The sequence below is a fragment of the Urocampus carinirostris genome, chromosome 18 (assembly GCF_059441175.1).
Source record: "Urocampus carinirostris isolate Australia breed hairy pipefish chromosome 18, RoL_Ucar_1.0, whole genome shotgun sequence".
NCBI classification, from domain to species: domain Eukaryota; kingdom Metazoa; phylum Chordata; class Actinopteri; order Syngnathiformes; family Syngnathidae; genus Urocampus; species Urocampus carinirostris.
In genome coordinates, this window is record NC_142366.1 from 24,324,380 (window position 1) to 24,343,120 (window position 18,741).

Genomic DNA, 18,741 nt, shown 5'->3' on the forward strand with positions numbered 1-18,741 from the left:
TCACACGCCCTGACAGCCCACCATTGCTAAAATATCGAGAGACTTCCTATTCCCTTTTTTCAATTGTCCTGAGTGACTCTGCGTTTCTTAGTGGACTGCGGTTGGAGCAGCTGGACTCAGTGGAGCGCCTGCAGTCGAACGTGCGACGTGGGCGTAAGACGGCGCTACCGCTCCGGAACCAACCCGCCGCCAGAGTTCGGAGGGCGTCCCTGCCAGGGCCACAGAGTCGGCGTCGACACGTGTAGCATCCAGCCGTGTTTTGGTGCGATTCTCGTTTTACCCCTTACCGAGTTATCCGGGGTTGATGAGGTGATGATGTGTCATAGGCGTAAGAGAACCTTGGAGCCAGTGGTCCGATTGCTCTGTGACGTGCGGAGGAGGTTACAGGACCAGGACCAGCGGGCCTATCAGAGTCCATGGCACACCACAGCAGTTCAGTGCTTGTAATCTCCAGCCATGTGGTATGAAAGACACTTCAGTTTATGGCTTAGAGATTCTCATCCACACAGTTTTTTTTTAATGTAAATTTTCTCTCATGTGTTTTGGAGGTATTTTACTTCATATATCGGTCAGTTTTTTTACAAAACCTTTACAATTCCTTTTGAAAGGGAAACAAATCAGAAAGAGTGAAATAAAAATGATTTTGCAACATGTTCTGAGCCAAAGCACACTTTGTCTATTGGAAAAATCTCTGCGACAATAATAACTTTGAAGCTTGAGTTTCTTTCAAACAAAATGAGTAGGCTAAATTATAAACCTGTACTACCCTTTGGTTGTTTATTTTTTCCCCTATTTTCTTTATTATTTTAGAGTTTTAAAAACATTGCACTAACAAACTTGGTCATCAAAAACTAAACAAAACACACATCTTTCTCCTGGCCAAAATGATACAAAACTGGATTAAAAACACGCTTTTATGGAAAAATAACGATGACTAAAACCAATAAGCTTTTTTCTTCTCTGAGAAAGAAGACAAAATATTGCTCACTAAAAGAAGAATGGTATAAAATCAATTTACATTATGTTGAGATCCCATTTCCATATACATCTGTATCTGACTTTTTATAGTTCTGTTTTAATATTTCTGTAATAGTATTTTTGCATCATAGTATTGTTGTAGTAGTATTTCTATGGTAATTTTCTTTCTTTACAGAATAAGGACAAAATAGTATATTTGGTCCCTGTTTTGACTTCTAGTGTTCATTACAATTATGCTTCCTAGTGATTCACGTTCATTTCTTATTAAAGGGGATAGCAAAGCATGTCCACCAGGGCAGGACTGGAAGCAGTGTTTGACAGGAGCAATATCATGCTCAGACCGGATGATGGACCTTAGTAGGAACTGCACGCCAGGCTGCCAGTGTCCACCTGGAACTTTCCAACAGGTCTATCTTCAAAATACAAGAATGATGAATGTCAATAATTTTGACTCATTTGATTGTCGCTACTAAGGACGGCGAGTGTGTCCCGGAGTCGGATTGTCGTTGTGATGTCGATGGCAAGCAACACCAACCAGGAGACGTTGTTTCTTTTGACTGCAAAAACTGGCGAGTCAATGAAGAGTATTGATTGTTTACTTGCACTTTATTTGCATCTTGTTGTTACTTTCTCGTGTGTTCAAATACTTCAGCACGTGTGAAGCAGGAAGACTTGTGAACTGTTCTCAAGCCAGCTGCGACGGTAAGCATTTCTTTTTGTTTTTATTTCAAGCGTCACCACGATTAAATGATATGGAATGACATTTTCCATAGATGATGGCCTGTGGTCACAGTGGACTCCTTGGGGTCACTGTTCAATGTCGTGCGGTGCCGGGCTCCAGTCCCGATATCGTTTTTGCTCTATCCCCCAGCGCTCAGGCGACAGACTTCTATGTCCTGGGTCCAACCGTGAGGACAGAGTCTGTGTCACCGCCCCATGTGACCGTGAGTTAAACGTCTCCTCTCAAAAGTGGCGGAAGAGTATTTGCTAATTACCGTATTTCCCGCACCCAAAAACCCCAAATTGGCTAGAATTTCGAATGTGCTCCTTATGATCCCGTTAGCCTTATCTATCCATGTTTTATCTGCACTGCTTATCTTTAGTAGGGTCGCAGTAGTGCTGTAAATTGGAAACTCGTTAACAGATTTGTGCAATTACTGATCAGTTGAAAATGTAATTGCTGACCACCATTGCAATGGTGTCATCGGGAATTAAACCAGATAGCTATGGTAAGAGCACTGAATCCTAACCACCAGACCACTTGGGACAGGAATGGTCGTTCACAATTGCATTACATTGGATGGAAACGGAATTGAGCCCGGATCTTGGCAGCGAGAGCATTTGATCCTATCCACTAGGCCACTAGGGATTCAGACGACACATGAAAAGGCTTTATCATCTTATTATCACACTACTTTTAGTCACAGTACCAGATTTTTTAGAGAAAACAGAAAAGTGATTAAAAATCACTTTTTCCAAACAAAATCTTGCCGTTGGAAGTGACAAATGTTTAGAAGACGTGCAGCCATGCGTTTATTTACATCTTTCAGGACAACCCATTTACTTCCTACAGTGCATTTTACTTCATTCAGTTCAGAATGACTGAATTACTTCCTACAGTGCCTTTTTTTCGGTCAGTTCAGAATCTCGTGCGCTTTGTAAAGACTTCGGGAGCCGGTGATACAATACTGTACCTTTTCATTTGTCGTCTGTATCCCTAATGGAATTGATCCGGCATGCTCCCTGCTGCAATCAGGGTTTGACTCATGTTGCATTCAATGTCATGCAATTGATAACAGTTATATACTGTATTTACACTCTTAAATCAATGCAAAACTATGGAACTTTTTAAATTCTTGTGCCCCTTACTGTAGTTCTCTCTATCTATCTATCTATCTATCTATCTATCTATCTATCTATCTATCTATCTATCTATCTATCTATCTATCTATCTATCTATCTATCTATCTATTATTAATTTGAGTAAAGAATGAATACCAATACTGAGTATCGTTGCTGATACCAGCCTTTTTTATCTATCTATCTATAGTCTGGTGCCCCCTATCTACGGAACAAAAACAGACTAAATACTAATTCTGGGGGGTGTACTTTATATCCCGTGCGCCTTATAGTGGTAATAATAAGCTGGTTGTAATTTTTCAGTGAAATCGAATGAATATTTGTTATGTGCTCCTTTGAGGGGACGGCGGTTGGGGTCCTTGGAGTAATTGGACACAGTGTACCAAGTCATGCGGCGGGGGTGTCCAAAGCCGGAGAAGGGACTGTGACAGCCCCGCCCCTGAAGGAGAAGGCGATTACTGTGAGGGTCTGGGAACGGAGGTCAAAGCCTGCAACACTGCCCACTGCCCAGGTAGGTTCGCGTTTTCCACCGTCAAGCAACTCTCATCCCGACACCATTGTCGGATTTCAGTGGCGCCGTGCTCCAAAGTACCAGGCACTGCCTTCAGTAGTTGCGGACCGTCCTGCCCACGCTCTTGTGATGACTTGGCGGTATGTATCAGTGGTGGAGCAATGTGGGTTTTTCAGGTGTGAAGATTGCTGTAAGAAATTTTTAATAATGAAAAAAAAATATTTGTTATACATTTAAATAAAACTTAAATAGTTCTCTAAAACCTTTTACAGTAAATAGATTAGGCGTTCAACACATCAAACATATAAGTGCAGGAAATAAAATTGGGCTTAGCAGCAACTCATATAAAGGTACATTAAAAACCTTAAATAGCTCCCGGATTTTTTTTCAGAAGAAATGAAAAAAATGCCTATAGTCATGTCAAGTCATGTTTATTTGTAGACGCCCTTAATCACAAAGAGTCTCAAAGGGCTGCGCAGACCAAAGATTATTGCAGACAACAGAATATTATGACACCATCCCCTGATCTAAAACCTACATGAGTGCAAATAATACACAGATATTGTGAACAGGAAATATAGGTTATTCATATGCTATAGAATAGAAGTTTGTTTTTAGCTTAGATTTATACATCCAATCTCAGTGGAAGAGCATTACAGCAATACAACCAACATGATCTAGATTAACTCTAAAAATCAGCAAATACTATAACAAGAGCTTATATATCAATCTCTACCTGAACGTTCCTCTCACTTTTTACGCTATCTCTTAATTACTAACATGCTTTTCATATTACCGACACAGGCGTGTGAGGGTGAGTTTGCAGAGCTATTGCTCAAATGTTCCTGCTTTAGTGGCTCCGCCCACAGTCGCTTATCCAATCAGAAGGCAGGGTAGGGGAGAGAAGTAGAGGTAAAAGGGTTGGTAGGAGCAGGAGAGATAGAGTATCCTTCAAAATGCCAAATCCCGGCCCACTAAATAATTGGTCAACCTCTAGTATTTAACACCTGAAACATGCCCGAATCAACTTTGTTTCCCACTTGTTTGATTTTATACATATATATGTTCTTTTCCTGTTAAACAGCATTGCGATTGGCTTTGTGAGCCCGGGTGCTACTGTACAGAGGGAAAGGTTTTGTCAGCTAATGGAACGGTCTGTCTAGAGCGCGACGAATGCCCCTGCCTCGATCTTAACACCGGACGCCGACTGGAGCCCGGAGACACGATTTTGACTCCTGATGGCTGTAACAATTGGTCGGCAGGATTTACACACACCTGCCCAGTCAGCCTAAAAAAGAAAATAATTCATTTGGACGTTTATTTCTTCTCAGCACCTGCGAAGGAGGGAAGCTTAACTGCTCCCGAAACCCTTGCCCAGGTGAGTCAGTCAAAAACCATCAGGTGTCCCAATACTTTTGTCCCTAGTGTATCACCATTATTTGTGATTCCAGTATCAGGTGGCTGGTGTGAGTGGTCCACGTGGACTCCGTGCTCCAGGACCTGCGGGGCAGAGTCGGTGTCCCGTTACAGGAGCTGCGGCTGTCCCGCACCCAAAGCCGGCGGAGAGCCTTGTCCCGGAGAACAGGAAATACACAATGGCGTTGGAACTCAAATCCAAAGACAACCCTGCCCCGTCGTCACATTTTGTCCTGGTAGGATGACCGTATTTTCTGACTGAAATTATAATCAGCTGCACCTCAGTTATGGATAAAATTGGAACTGCATAGCAGTGTATTATAGTATTTATGCAATTACCGATCCGTCGATATTTATTGCCGACCGCCATTGCATATCATGGTTGGCTTTGCTGATCGAACATGATCAATAGCTCTTAGAGCATGCTCACTCTATTTTTAGTCACCGTACCAGATACAAACGTTTGAGAAATGAGAAAACAAATTTATTGAAAATCTGTATAAAATTCACTTTCACTTTTTCTTAGCTCATGCTAAGCAATGTAAGTGACAAATGTTTAATACGTGAGGCCGTGTGTTTATTTATCTTTCAGGACGTTCAAATAACTTCCGACAATGTCTTTCTCTTCATTCTGTTCTTGTGCTCTTTGTAAGGAATATGAGAGTCAGTAATGCAATACTGTATTTCAGCGGTCCTAAACCTTTCTGTACCACGGACTGGTTTAATGTCTGACCAAGAATAACATTAAAAACATAGTATTGTAAAAATAGTTGGATGATGAGATAATACCTGATGCCTTTGTTGTCCACTTCCCTTGAGGTCTAGTGGTGCGCTCGCCGCCGCAATCCGGGTTCGATTCCCATTGCACCCTATTTTTTTGCAACTGCGACCAGCAATATAGCTGACTGATCAATCAATGTGTACATTTGGTACTTATTTATCTTAAGTTTAACCCTAGCCCTGATGCTAGGTTTCATTTTAGGTACCTTCTAATCTGTTGTGCCTTATATATGAAACTATATTACAACAGACACATTTTTGGGGGTGTGCCTTACAGTGCGCAAAACACAAAAGATCATTTTTTTTCCACTCTTGTCACTCATCATCAACTTAGTGCATGGTTCCTGGAGCTCCTGGTCATCGTGGTCAGCGTGTGACGGGTGCGCCGGATCGTCCAATCGCACTAGAGAATGCGACAGTCCCCCCGCTAGGTACGGTGGGCTGCCCTGTCTCGGAGAGAGGTTGCAGACCCGTGGTTGCCACGATAACATGACTGTTTGCTCAGGTACGTTTTGTAAAAGGAATTTGTGTTGTCAAAACACTCTAAAAATACTTCTTTTGTTTTACAGACTGTGACGGAGGCCAGGAAGAATGGCCTTGCGGCAAACCGTGTCCTCGCACCTGTTCTGATCTCCATGGAGAAACAGAGTGCATGGACTCCCCAGGATGCAGCAAGTCCTGCGGTTGTCCGGGTGACATGGTCCTGCAGGATGGCGTGTGTGTCACCAGGGAGGAGTGCCGCTGCAAATACCAGAACGGCACCGCTGCCGGTCAGGGGTCCTTTTTGATTTTTAGAACATACGTAGAATGAATTGTACTTTGATTCCAGTCTTCTTCTTTGGTTAGATTCTCCCACCAGTGACACTGAGTGGCTGTTTGCAAGCCACGGGGAGGAAATTATCACTGACTGCAAAAATTGGTTTGAATCTTTTGGTGTCTGTTGATGTTTTTCTTGTGTGGAGGTGACACGCTTAATCTATAAATAGGCATTTAAGGATAATATGTTGAAATGGCAGTTGAAATCACCTTTATATCCACTATAATTGGCTACATCTCTGTCCTTAACAATAAATAACTGTATTTTTTTTCTGCTCAGTACCTGCCAAGCTGGGGTTTTACACTGTCACTCCCTCCCTGGCTGCTATGTCGACGGAGGCTGGAGCCAGTGGGGAGCCTGGTCCTCGTGCTCAGTTTCTTGCGGAGGAGGAGTTCACTTGAGGAGACGGCAGTGTGATAATCCATCTCCTCAGAGCGGAGGGAGAGGTTGCCTGGGACTTGGTGAACAACTGAAAGATTGTAACTTACATCTGTGCACAGGTATTTTTGGCTGCAGTCTGTACCATGTACTGCGCGAGGATTTCGCTTTTCAGCCCTTTGAGAATGAAAGGGGTAGTGGTTTTGTTTATTAGGATAGAGCAGGGGTCGGTAACATATGGCTCTTTTCATCAGTACATATGGCTCAGAGATAAAATGACCCTGATTTAAATGTATCCAATTTCGTTCCATTTCTATTGTGAGCAGCGACGAGTCTATGGCACACGGAGCTGACGCAGAGCTAATAAAACAAATGGTTCGGTCCAGTATACAAAGAGCATAGTCCCTACTACAGTTCACAGTCGAGGTGTCATTAAACAATTTAGGTTCACCGTTGAGAGACTTTTAAATGAAAATCCACAAAAAAACTGTAAACGGACGGAAACGCCAGCCAAGTACACAGAAAAATTTGATTGGGTGAGCGGTAGGGGTGGGCAAAGCTATACACACAGCGCCAGTATCGTCGTTTGTAGTATATTGTGACATTTTTACAAAATAACTATGCTTGCACCTTGCTTGAAACCATTATTTGATTAAAAAAAATGAAGGTCAAAATGAGCCTCAAAGATCTTAAGTAATTGTGGGAGGGAACAAGTTTAAAGTGGTATATTTGTTGATATAGGACACAGGCTTTGGCATGATTCTTCTCATCTCATCTCATCTCATCAGCTGCACCGCTTATCCTCAGTAGGGTCGCGGGGATGCTGGAGCCCATCCCAGCAATCATCGGGCAGTGGGCAGGGGACACCCTGGACTGGTTGCCAGCCAATCGCAGGGCACACAGGGACAGACAACTCATTCGCTCATTCACACCTAGGGACAATTTGGACCGGCCAATTCACCTGAAATGCATGTTTCATGATTCTTATTTAATACATTTTATCAAATCATCTTATGTCCCACAGTGAAAAAAAATGCGTTGAAGGATTAGCGTTTGTCTGAAGAGCTATGGGGGTTTTGCTGAGATTTGTTTTAAAATATATGGTATGGCTCTCTCAAAAAATTTATATATTATACTAAGATGGCTCTATGGGTGATAAAGGTTGCCGACCCCTGGAATAGAGTTTCTTCATCTTGACTTTAATGATTTTTTTCATCAATGTCATTCCTAGTGTTTTCATCCGTCTAAGAGTATAGTTCTTTTATGCTCCATATAATACTCTTGATTCTAGATTCAGTGGGCCCTTGGCTACCTTGGTCTCAGTGGTCAGTGTGCTCTGTCAGTTGTGGCGGCGGGCAGCAGTCCCGGTTCCGGACATGCAATTCATCAGCTTGCAGCGGCACCAGCCGCCAAAGCAAGACTTGCAATACGGAGGTTTGCCTTGGTACGTGCTGCTTCGAATCACTGGACTTTTTTCACTTGTAGAAATTCAAATATTGACCCTTTGCGCACACGTGATCTAACCACTTGAAGACAGCATGACGGACGGCAGTAAACTGTAGTAAACGGTAGACCAGGCCCGTAAATGGTAGAAAACAACAACAAAAACCGCTATACTATTCAACATTTGACTGATACTATTCAACCATTGACAATGACAAGTCAAAGGAATAAGATGGCTCACCTTGTCGGTAAGCACTATTTAGAGAAACTTAGGATAGCATTACCAATGCTAGCTACTGATTCATATAGTCATTATCCTGACATATTCACACGTCTAAACAAATGATCCAGTCTGCCTGACTTTAGTCCACACCATCTGTACCACTAGATTGTAAAAGGAGTTTCCCAATGAACCAACACTGATTTAAAAGGTTGTAAGTCTGGCCGCTTTCCAGTCCGTATTGGTGCCAAAAAATGCATTCCTGGCATGAAATGTCCCCCCATATGCAAACATTACTAAAACTACTTGGTATCTAAAATTTTGGGGAATATAATAGAACAGTAAAGCACCGGGCATTTGCACATTGTCTCAAAATCCCTTTTAAGCATGCTGAAAATGACTTTGGCAAACATTTTATCTTCTCAACGTTTGTTTCTCCTTTTATCCGTTGATAATTTGGCAGTTGATTTCGGCATAACAAGCTTTATGGTGGAGCACATAACAGTTCTCAATATATGTGATATTCGACGATTACTGTTTTGAATCGCTGGTTAATCGCCATAAAAGCATCTTGTTTACTTCAAAAGACACTAACATAGCTAGTTAGCACTAGCTATCTTAATATATTGAGTGTCTTTGAAATGACTTATACCAGTTATCAAAAAATTGCGCGGAAATACATCAAATGTTACCATGTAAAAAATGTCGGCTGCATATCCTGAAATACTTGAGGGACTGCCAGTGTTGTGTCTCGGCACAAAAGCAGTCCCTCCGTTTGGCTGCAGATCAATATTGTCGTCTTTTGTCTTCACCAAAAGGGACGAAATTCCAAATCAGTTTTAGAAGTTAGCTCACTGAAGAATAAATGACCATGGTAAAAGTTGGTGGTTCTATTCTTCTGTGGTGGTTATTGGTATTTATTATTGGTATCAATTCAACTGCTTATTTAACTGCTGCGTTGATACTAAAAAAATACTATAGACAGGTAAGCTGGTGTTTCATTAAAGTTTGAATCTGTTATGTAATGATAATAATTTCTGGACGATAAGGCACACTTGAAAACTCCACATTGGTCAGAAATTTTAAAGTGCGCCGAATACCTCGGTGTGCCTCAAATACTCGAAATACTGCTGTATAAAATTGGAAACGCATACAGTATTTATTCGTGTGTGTTGTACTTGTGCAAAGATTGATCCATCAAAAAACATCAAGTGTATAAAATGTGCAATGGTTTTACAGTAATTCTACAGAAATACTACAAAAATCCTCCGATGAAAATACTACAGCAGCAGCAAGCACTAAAAATAAAACTACAATCGAATTATAAAAATACTGCAAGAATACTACTAATAACTGATATTGGAATATACAACTACAGAAACACTACAAAACTAAATATCAAATTAAGTGCTTAAAACACTGTGAGCATTTAAAAACTAGTTTGATGCAACTAATCTATTTACAACAAATGTAAAGAAATATAACGTAGCTACTGTATGCCAGCATGTATATTTATTCATAAATGAACAATTTTGCTAGGTCTCCCGGATCGGGCCCTTGGCCACACTTTTAAACCCAATGCGTCCCCCGACTCCAAATAGTTGCCCACCCTTGGCCTAATATATAAAACATTACGACAAAAGACCATTTTAGAGGGTGTGAAAAATACAATGTTATCTTTGGTAAGCATCAGTAATTTGTTTTGTCATATCTGTTTTCCGGTTTTTTTGGGAGCAGAAGTGGGGTGCCCCCCAGGTCGACTCTACAGGGAATGCGAGCGAGGGGAGGGCTGCCCTTTTAGTTGCGAGCAGATAAGTGGCAGGGAGGGCTGCTACAGTGACGGCTGCGAGGAGGGTTGCCACTGCCCCCTGCACACGTTCCAACATCGCGGTGTCTGCCTCCACGTGGGTTCCCTTCGCATCCTGCGAGCATTCGTCTAAATATTTCGCTTTGAGCATATTTGCGTGAATTTTGTAATCTGTTACAGGAGTGCCCCTGTTTAGTCGATGAGCAGTTTTTAGCTTCCCTTCAGAGAGTCTCTGTCACTCCCGTGTCATCTCTGCTCCTCCATAACATTTCTGAGGGAGTAGAGCTCCTGCCTGGAGACACACTGGTCCACGACTGTAGCTCATGGTGAGTGGGCCGTTTGGATACACACGAACACAAAATCCTCGCCCTTTTTGACGGTTGGCCTCGCTTCTCTTGTAGTGTCTGCGAACAAGGTAGATGGAACTGTTCTTTGGAACACTGCCCGGTGGATGGGGGTCTGTCACCCTGGGGCTCCTGGAGCTCATGCTCGCTGTCTTGTGGAGGTCTTGGCCTGAAGACACGCACCAGAACCTGCTCCCAACCCGCTCCAGCTCACGGCGGGAGAGGTTGCGTTGGGCCGTACATGGAAACCACCTATTGTCAGGCCCCGGACTGCCCAGGTAAGAAGGAAAATGGGTACAGACAGCCCAGATTCCTAAAAAAAAAATATTCCTCAGCAATACTACTATTTTTACTACTACTCATAATAATGATAACAATATTTGCCTGTTTCTTTTATGCTCATGATAGTTGTTGGTCCCACCGAAGAACCCAACGTGCCAGGTAAATGAAAATATGATTCATAACATTATACATTTTGCCCAATTGGGAAATTTGAACTCATTTTCAGGGAAAAAAAAGATATAAGAAGTAGAAAAAGTGTTAAATGACATAAAGTATCTTATATTTCTGAAGGATCACTATTTATAACTAAAATAAGGTAATACTGAAAAATGAGATCTCATTTTTCTTTTTAAGAATTATATTTTTTGACTAAGATGTGAAGTATTGTAAAATAAGGAAAAAGAGATTAAAAATGCTGTAAAATAAGGACGTAATACACTATAATATACAGTTTCTGCAAATGGCTCAGTATTATTCTATATTCCTGCAGTACATTATGCAATATTTCATTATCGACATACACTGGTGATCAAAACTAGAGAACGATTTACAAATAAATGAATTCTTTTGAAAAAATCCCATCTTTACTGCTCAACAGTTGAAGGACAATTTGTTGTGTCTATATCATGCTACTACAACACGTTTTCACAACATAGCATTTGTTTTGCGTGGACGATAAGCCTTCTTGGCGACTTGAATGAACTTGTAGTTTTGTAAAGATTCAACATTCCTGAAATAACAGATTTGGAACAATCAACGTGTCGTGATATGGCTGATAGGGTCATCCCTTTCGTTTTCATCTTGACAACCTGCTGCCGGAGGCGTTTGGTCCCTTTAGAACGGTCCACCGTCTTGCAAAGTCAGTGGAACTGGCACTTAGAATTGACAGATAATCAAAGACATTAGCACCGTGTGCTAGCTTAGCACCATTAAGTGGGAGACACCTGAAAGTCTTTTCAAAAAAAGTTTTAAAAAAAGTGGTGTAGTTCCACTATATAGGCACAATGGTGAACAGTAAAGGTGGTTTTTCAAAATGATATGAAATGTCTATGCATACTTGTTTATTTCATAGATGAGGATGTTGGTTTCACTGTCTGGTCAACCTGGAGTCCGTGCACAAAAACATGCACTGATGCCCGCTCTCCCGCTATGAAGTCTCGTTACCGACAGTGCATTAAACCCCCTTGCTTTGGGGACTCCCATCAAGACAAAGCTTGCAACCTCCCACAGTGCCCAGGCCCAGGTATTTGAACATTTAGTAAGACGGATGTTTTGATGGGTGAAAAAAAACCTAGAATATTGATCCAAATCTGGCTCAGATGGCGAGGAGTCGTGCGTGGGGGATGATTGCGAAGAGAGAAACTGCACCTGGACGGATTGGGCTCTGTGGAGTTCCTGTTCCCGCTCCTGCGGCGTGGGCCAGCAGCAGCGGATCCGAACCTTCCTCGGCCCGGGCCCCAACGGCTCCTGGTGCGACGACATCCTGGGAGGAAACATTGAGCGACGCTTTTGTAACATCAAGCCCTGCCGAGGTGAGGATTTCCAGATTTAGAGACTCGACAAAAGTCCCCTCCATTAACTGCGAGTGTGACCTTCATCTCTCCAGTGGACGCAAGCTGGTCTCAATGGAGCCCGTGGTCCTCCTGCGATAAACCTTGCGGTGGCGGCCGCTCCATTCGCACCCGATCGTGCTCCACCCCGCCGCCCAAAAATGGAGGAAAAAAGTGCCAAGGAGAGAAAAACCAGGTCAAACCGTGCAACACGAAACCCTGCGGTGAGATGAACAAAATATTCACTCATACATGTAGACCTTGCGTATGTCATTAGTCATGATCTGAGGACGGGCTCATTATCGTAGGAGAGGGTGAGCATTCCTTCGGAGCATTCTTTCTTCTCCTGATTAGTCCGCGGGGCTGTCTCGTTATTTGGAAATGCTCTCAGCTTGTGGGCGAAATCCTTGACCTTCTGTTTTTGTCCTGTCAGATGAACAAGGATGCCCACCGGGACAAGAGTTTGTTTCTTGTGCCAATGAGTGTCCGCAACGCTGTGCCGACCTCCAGCAAGGCATCGAGTGCCAAACTAACGCTGAATGTCAACCCGGATGCCGCTGCCCTAAAGGTATTGGGATCCTTATAAACAATGGATACCTTTGTGTTTTTTAGGTCTGCTCATACAGTATGATGTGGTTATGATAAATATTACCTATTACACCCTCTTCTTTTACCTTTATTCTCGCTCTTCTAATTTTTACCACAATGAAAATAATTGTTAATACACTACAGTAGTTGGCAGTGACACTTTCGTTGTTTGTGTAAATGATCTATAGAGAAAGACTGGTACAAGCACCAAAATATGTACTGTAATCCCTTGTTTATCGCGAGTAATGGGGACCAGAATCCGCCATGATCCGTGGAAATCTGCAAAGTAGCACCTACTCTCTGCCAGCCCCCGCGCGCAGCAATAATTGACCAGGGATAATGGAATGCAGTTCACATGTGATGTTCATTTTAGGCAGAAAGAATGGGGAAAAGATAACATCCCCACATGACTGGATTCTGCTCTCTGCCCCCATTCTCAGCAATAGTCAACTGGGCTTAATGGATTGCGACCAAACAGTGCAGTTAGTTTTAGGAGGGGCAATCACGATTACAGTCATTGAGTTTTCACTTTCTCCATTAAATTTCGGGTAATTTGAATATTACGGGCTTGTTTTTGGTCGTTCAGGTCAGTTGCAGCAGGACAGCGCTTGCGTGCATCTGTGGCAGTGCGACTGCGTGGACTCGCAGGGACAAATTTGGGCTGCCGGCAGTGCGCATCGGGTGGATTGCAACAACTGCAGCTGTGAAAACGGACAGTTAGCGTGCACCAACCACAGTTGCCAGGCCGCGTGCACTTGGAGCTCCTGGTCCAGCTGGGCATCGTGCAGCGTGACTTGCGGGCAGGGACAGAGGACCAGATACAGGTACGCTACGGTCACTCTCCTTAGGCTCGATTGCAAGATCTGAAAATGCAACGATAACATTTTGTCTCAGATCGCTCGTCTCAGAGACCGAAGGGACAGATTGCCAATTCGAGGAAGTCGGTCATAAACCCTGTGCACCAGGGCCCTGCCCTCCTCTTTGTCTCCATGGCGACCAGGAGCTTCATGTGGGAGACACCTGGCTCCTGGGAGAATGTGAACAATGGTGAGATATATGTTTGCAATTAAAGGGAAAACATTAGAGTCAATGAATGAAAGTTCATCGTCAGCTTATTTACCTTTCAGCACATGCACTCCGGAGGGAGATTACTGCCAAGACATCGATTGTAGAGGTAGGTAACATTTAGTTTAATAAGTGCAAACCTTAAGGCTTTTAAGACACTGTATTGTAATGTGCACCCTCCAAAAATAGTCTTTGGTAATATTTTTTCATATTTAAGACACAACAGACTATAAGGTCCATGGAATTAGAACTCATATAAAGGGTGGAACAAAAAATAAGAAAGTGCCGATTCGCCCATTGATTGTTCAGTTGGAATATTTTACTGATCACAGTTGCAAAACATTGGGTGCAATAGGATTTCAACCCAGATTGTGGCAGGGGGCACGCCACCTAATACTAGACCACTAGGGATGAGAATGACATATGAAAAGGTTTGATCTTATCATCACACTATTTTTAGTCATTGTTCTAAACTGCCAGTTATTATTGAGCTCGGCCGTAAGTTTTTACAAAGTGTGCAAGATTCCGAACTGAATGAATAAATATTCATTGTAGAATGTAATTTGGTCATTCTGAACTGAATGAAGGTAATGGCATTGTTGGGAGTAATTTTGTCCTTCTGAAAGATATAAATAAACGCATGGCCGAATGTATTCAAAACGTTTTTTACTTAGATATTAGTTTGAGCTGAGAAAAAGTGAAACAACTACTCTAGCATATCTGGTACTGTGACTAATGGCCTTTGTGTATGCCACGTTTTTACATACACAAATTAGCGCTACCTCTTCCAGTCACTTAAAAAGTGACTGTAGCCTTCAACCAGAAGATGTCACCAGCTGGTATTCAACTGTCTCTGTACGCTTTGACCCCGAACCACAAGGTCTACAAGGGTGGTGTGAGGGGGGACTCTGGTGGTGGAGTGTTGTGGCAGATGAGGAGAGGTCTCCTGTACCGTGGGGTGCTTTCTGACCAGAGTCCTTCTAACTCTCACTAAATGTCACTACTGTGCGCTGAATGGGTTTTCCCCTTTCCAACAGATGGTTCTGGGTTGAGGTATTTTGAGGCCCCTTGCTTTTTTGCAGAAATACCACAGAGGCACGTCAGTTCTAACAAATACCCACCATTATTAAGGTAGTGTGTTCAGTCTAATCAAAAACTGCACAAATATGGTAACGCATTTCCAATTTTGTCCGCATTTAAGGCGCACTGGATTTAGTGGCGCACGTTCAAATTTCTTGGGGGTCTTTGGGTACGCCTTATAGTCCGTCAAATAACTCAGCAATAGGCAGTCTTCATGATCTCATGGTTTATTGCAGTGGACGGCGGCTGGACTCCTTGGTCAGTGTGGTCCGACTGTTCAGTGACGTGTGGGCGAGGCACCCAGGTTCAGACCCGCGCCTGTATCAACCCGCCGCCTCGTAACAACGGCTCCCACTGCGTCGGGCCCGACAGACAGAACCAAGAATGCCACGAAACCCCCTGTCTGGGTCTGTAGTTCCTCTCGCGTTTTAATCGTGTATGAATACGGTTCCTAATACTCGCTCACTCGTTTTAGATGACCTCTGCCCCTGGTCGCCGTGGTCACCGTGTTCCCGCAGCTGCGGGGCAGGGACTGCTTTGCGGCGTAGGGTGTGTATCTGCGGAAAGGGAGGGACCGCAGCGTGCCCTGCTGAGATCGAAGCCGACATGAACCGAGAGGAAAACCAATTATGTTTCAAGCGACCTTGTCCAGGTGCACGATAACTCCCATATTCCAATGAGATCCTATTGAAAAAACATCATCACTTATGACTAAAACATCCCTGTTTCTTATTCCTTTCGCAGAATGCCCCATGTCACCTTGGAGCGTTTGGTCTCAGTGTTCATGCGAGTCTCAAAGGCAGCAGCGCTACCGCGTAGCTGTCACCCCTGCCACCAGGGGGCAGCAATGCACTCCTGTTGAAACACAGAGCAAACCATGCGGCTTCAGTCAGTGTGATGGTGAGGTCTCAATGTATTTAAAAAGAGTTTTTGTCATTGTCACCGTTGCTTTTGGCAGGGACAAATAGGTCCATAGTTTTAATCCAAGCGACGTTCTACATTTGAATATTTTCTCAGAATGTGAAGCACCATTCGTGTTTTCCTCATGCGGTAAACCCTGTGAGAAGCTTTGTGAGCTCCATGGACGTACAGACTTGTGCCAGGGAGTCAAAGAGTGTATACCCGGCTGCTACTGTCCACCGGTAACTTCTATGCATTGGTGTATTTGTTAGTTGGTTAAAAATGTTTGTTTGTTTAAAGAATTGCAGAAATGTCCAACCTGAAAAAACAGCGTGAAGTGTAATTGATAAGTTAATTCTGTTTTTAATATTGGACTAATGCAAATTAGATTTTATAGGATGCCAGGGGGTGCTGGGGGGAGAACGGCCTTTCCCCTTGTCCTCATTGGAAGTTCAAAATCCATTGATATCTTTTCTCCGTTTTTGAGTGCCTACTAATGTTTAAAATGGACATTTATTATAAATTGTTGTTTTCAGGTCTAATGCTATTCATGATGACTACTTAAATGGAACACTCTACTAGTCAATCAATGTCAACAGGTTTAATATGCCAAGCTATGAACTTTTGATCATAGATCACTTTGATATGTGCAGCGACGACAGTTTCACCGAGTTATTTCGCTAAGTTTTTAAGCTCTCAGCTTTGATTTATTATCAAATGTTTGGTGGCGGCCTGACAATATGCGCACGCGGCAGCAAGGAGTGCAGGTAATGAAATATGGAAGAGTAAGCTGCTCCCTGCAGTTATAAAACATGACAGCGCTCGTTACCGTGATAACTTTAACGGTTTTAAGTAAGATATAAATCATTGAGAGTCACCTGCAAAATGCACAAATCAATTACCAGCCTTACATGGTTGCTATCTTCATCTGCTCTTCAACTCAAATAAGAAACTAACACGGTCCCTAATTTCATTTTACTAATGGTGTGCTTGTTGTCCCTGAAGGGTTTGCTCCAGCAGAACGGTAGCTGTGTACCTTCGGAGCAGTGTGGCTGTATTTACTTGCAGGAACAACCTACGGGCTCACCTAGGCCAGTCACTGTTCCTCAGGGGTCGACCGTCACAATCGGCTGCAGTACCTGGTCAGTTTGAGGCCATCGCTTTCCAAATCTGTTGCAATATATCACTATATTCATGTTTACGATCAATACCTTTTGTTACCCCTTTCCATATTTTTAAATCCTCAGTCTCTGCCATGACGGAACCTTGGAGTGCGACATCAGAGAGTGTGAAGGTACGATAAAAAGTTTTTAAGAGGTTTGAAACACATATTTTCCATGCATACTAAGAAAGTTATTTCTCGTCTCCAGTCATCCTGAGTGAATGGTCCGAATGGACCCCGTGTTCCCCCTGCATGCCTTATTCCTCATTGAGCCCCATGACCACTCTGCCGGAAGGGGCCGTCAACGGCAGCAAAATGGTTTCCATTCAAAGACGTTTCCGGGCCTGTTTAGACTTTGACTCTGGTTTTCCAGTCTCTGGGGAGCAGGAGCAAAGTCAATGTCCGCACCCGCAAGTCGAAGACAGGCTCTGTCCGGATGATAGCATCTGCCGAGGTATACTACGTTCGACAAAAACTTCATCCGGTTATTCATTGAGATTGTCCCTGTCAATTACTCCAACTTGGAAACAATCATGCATAGAACTCTACGCTTGACTTTTGATGTGTATTTATGATAAATCTTCTTTTTAGGCTAAGCTTGTAAAGTCACAAGTATGATGAATCGACGTGATTTGAAAACATATGCTTCTCTCTCATTGTTTAAAATTGAGATTCATGATGAGCTTGTGTGCAGAAATCCACTTAAAGCCTGGTTGAAATTGAAAGTAAACATTTGATATTAACGTATAAAAAAGCGCTTCGGGAAATTGTTCATTTCAATGCCAATTAACAGAGTATAATGCGGAGGCACAAAGTCTTAACACAGCAGTTATTCCTGGTGACGATGAAGAGCTCGGTCATGTTTGCAATGTTTCAGACCTTTGTCAGTGGAGCCTGTGGAGCGCGTGGACAGTTTGCGCCGAGCCGTGCAGTGGCGGAGTCAGGCAACGCTACAGGCACCCTCTGGCCTCTCCGCCAGGACCCCTCTGCCGCAGCCAGCAGACTCAAAGCCAGAGCTGCAACACAGGACTTTGTCCAGGTATAGCAACATGTCCTGTGGGAGAAGGTGAACCTTACTGTAGAATGACATATTCAAGATATTTCAATATCAAGGTGAGAACTGCGAAGACAGGGGCCGTATTTACCAAGAGGACTGTGCCAATCAGTGTCCTCGCAGCTGCACTGACTTATGGGAGCATGTGCAGTGTCTCCAAGGACGCTGTCATTCAGGTACGAGACGGCTTGCGTATGTTCTTCAATTCGGCCCACTGAATTGACTCAAAGTTAAAGAAGGAACAACAACAAGTGAGCTTTATTGATTCAGTCTCAAGAGAATGTTACGTACCATATTTCATGAAATATTGACTGATTTCGGGAATAACACAGTATATGTAAAAATTAGCATCTGGAAGAGGGAATTATTGCCACATAAATCACCAGCAAATCCCTTGTTTTTTATTGCTGCCATAAAACTGAAAAAAATGGACTGGACCCGCTATCGGTGGCTCAAATAAAAAATCTCACAATGAGGCTACAATAGGCTAACTGCAAGGAAGGGGA

At 43.1% G+C, this 18,741-nt stretch overlaps 1 protein-coding gene across 1 annotated transcript in view; it reads left to right on the plus strand.

Moving 5' to 3' along the window:
- The window catches only part of sspo (SCO-spondin), a 106,286-nt gene that overhangs the window by 55,334 nt on the left and 32,211 nt on the right, over positions 1-18,741 (plus strand). Inside the window, exons 69-104 of the mRNA XM_088322158.1 lie at positions 92-262; positions 327-461; positions 1,249-1,385; positions 1,453-1,547; positions 1,631-1,680; positions 1,752-1,922; positions 3,179-3,349; positions 3,410-3,489; positions 4,434-4,603; positions 4,681-4,727; positions 4,801-5,001; positions 5,880-6,050; positions 6,115-6,315; positions 6,392-6,464; positions 6,642-6,862; positions 8,032-8,184; positions 10,141-10,307; positions 10,391-10,536; positions 10,612-10,832; positions 10,963-10,995; positions 11,909-12,079; positions 12,156-12,368; positions 12,443-12,610; positions 12,820-12,954; positions 13,561-13,798; positions 13,869-14,021; positions 14,102-14,148; positions 15,356-15,526; positions 15,595-15,771; positions 15,864-16,019; positions 16,137-16,261; positions 17,025-17,161; positions 17,267-17,313; positions 17,390-17,635; positions 18,059-18,220; positions 18,295-18,411. Of these exons, the coding sequence (XP_088178284.1) occupies positions 92-262; positions 327-461; positions 1,249-1,385; positions 1,453-1,547; positions 1,631-1,680; positions 1,752-1,922; positions 3,179-3,349; positions 3,410-3,489; positions 4,434-4,603; positions 4,681-4,727; positions 4,801-5,001; positions 5,880-6,050; positions 6,115-6,315; positions 6,392-6,464; positions 6,642-6,862; positions 8,032-8,184; positions 10,141-10,307; positions 10,391-10,536; positions 10,612-10,832; positions 10,963-10,995; positions 11,909-12,079; positions 12,156-12,368; positions 12,443-12,610; positions 12,820-12,954; positions 13,561-13,798; positions 13,869-14,021; positions 14,102-14,148; positions 15,356-15,526; positions 15,595-15,771; positions 15,864-16,019; positions 16,137-16,261; positions 17,025-17,161; positions 17,267-17,313; positions 17,390-17,635; positions 18,059-18,220; positions 18,295-18,411 (5,277 nt within the window). The remainder of the gene's footprint in view (positions 1-91; positions 263-326; positions 462-1,248; positions 1,386-1,452; positions 1,548-1,630; positions 1,681-1,751; positions 1,923-3,178; positions 3,350-3,409; positions 3,490-4,433; positions 4,604-4,680; positions 4,728-4,800; positions 5,002-5,879; positions 6,051-6,114; positions 6,316-6,391; positions 6,465-6,641; positions 6,863-8,031; positions 8,185-10,140; positions 10,308-10,390; positions 10,537-10,611; positions 10,833-10,962; positions 10,996-11,908; positions 12,080-12,155; positions 12,369-12,442; positions 12,611-12,819; positions 12,955-13,560; positions 13,799-13,868; positions 14,022-14,101; positions 14,149-15,355; positions 15,527-15,594; positions 15,772-15,863; positions 16,020-16,136; positions 16,262-17,024; positions 17,162-17,266; positions 17,314-17,389; positions 17,636-18,058; positions 18,221-18,294; positions 18,412-18,741) is intronic.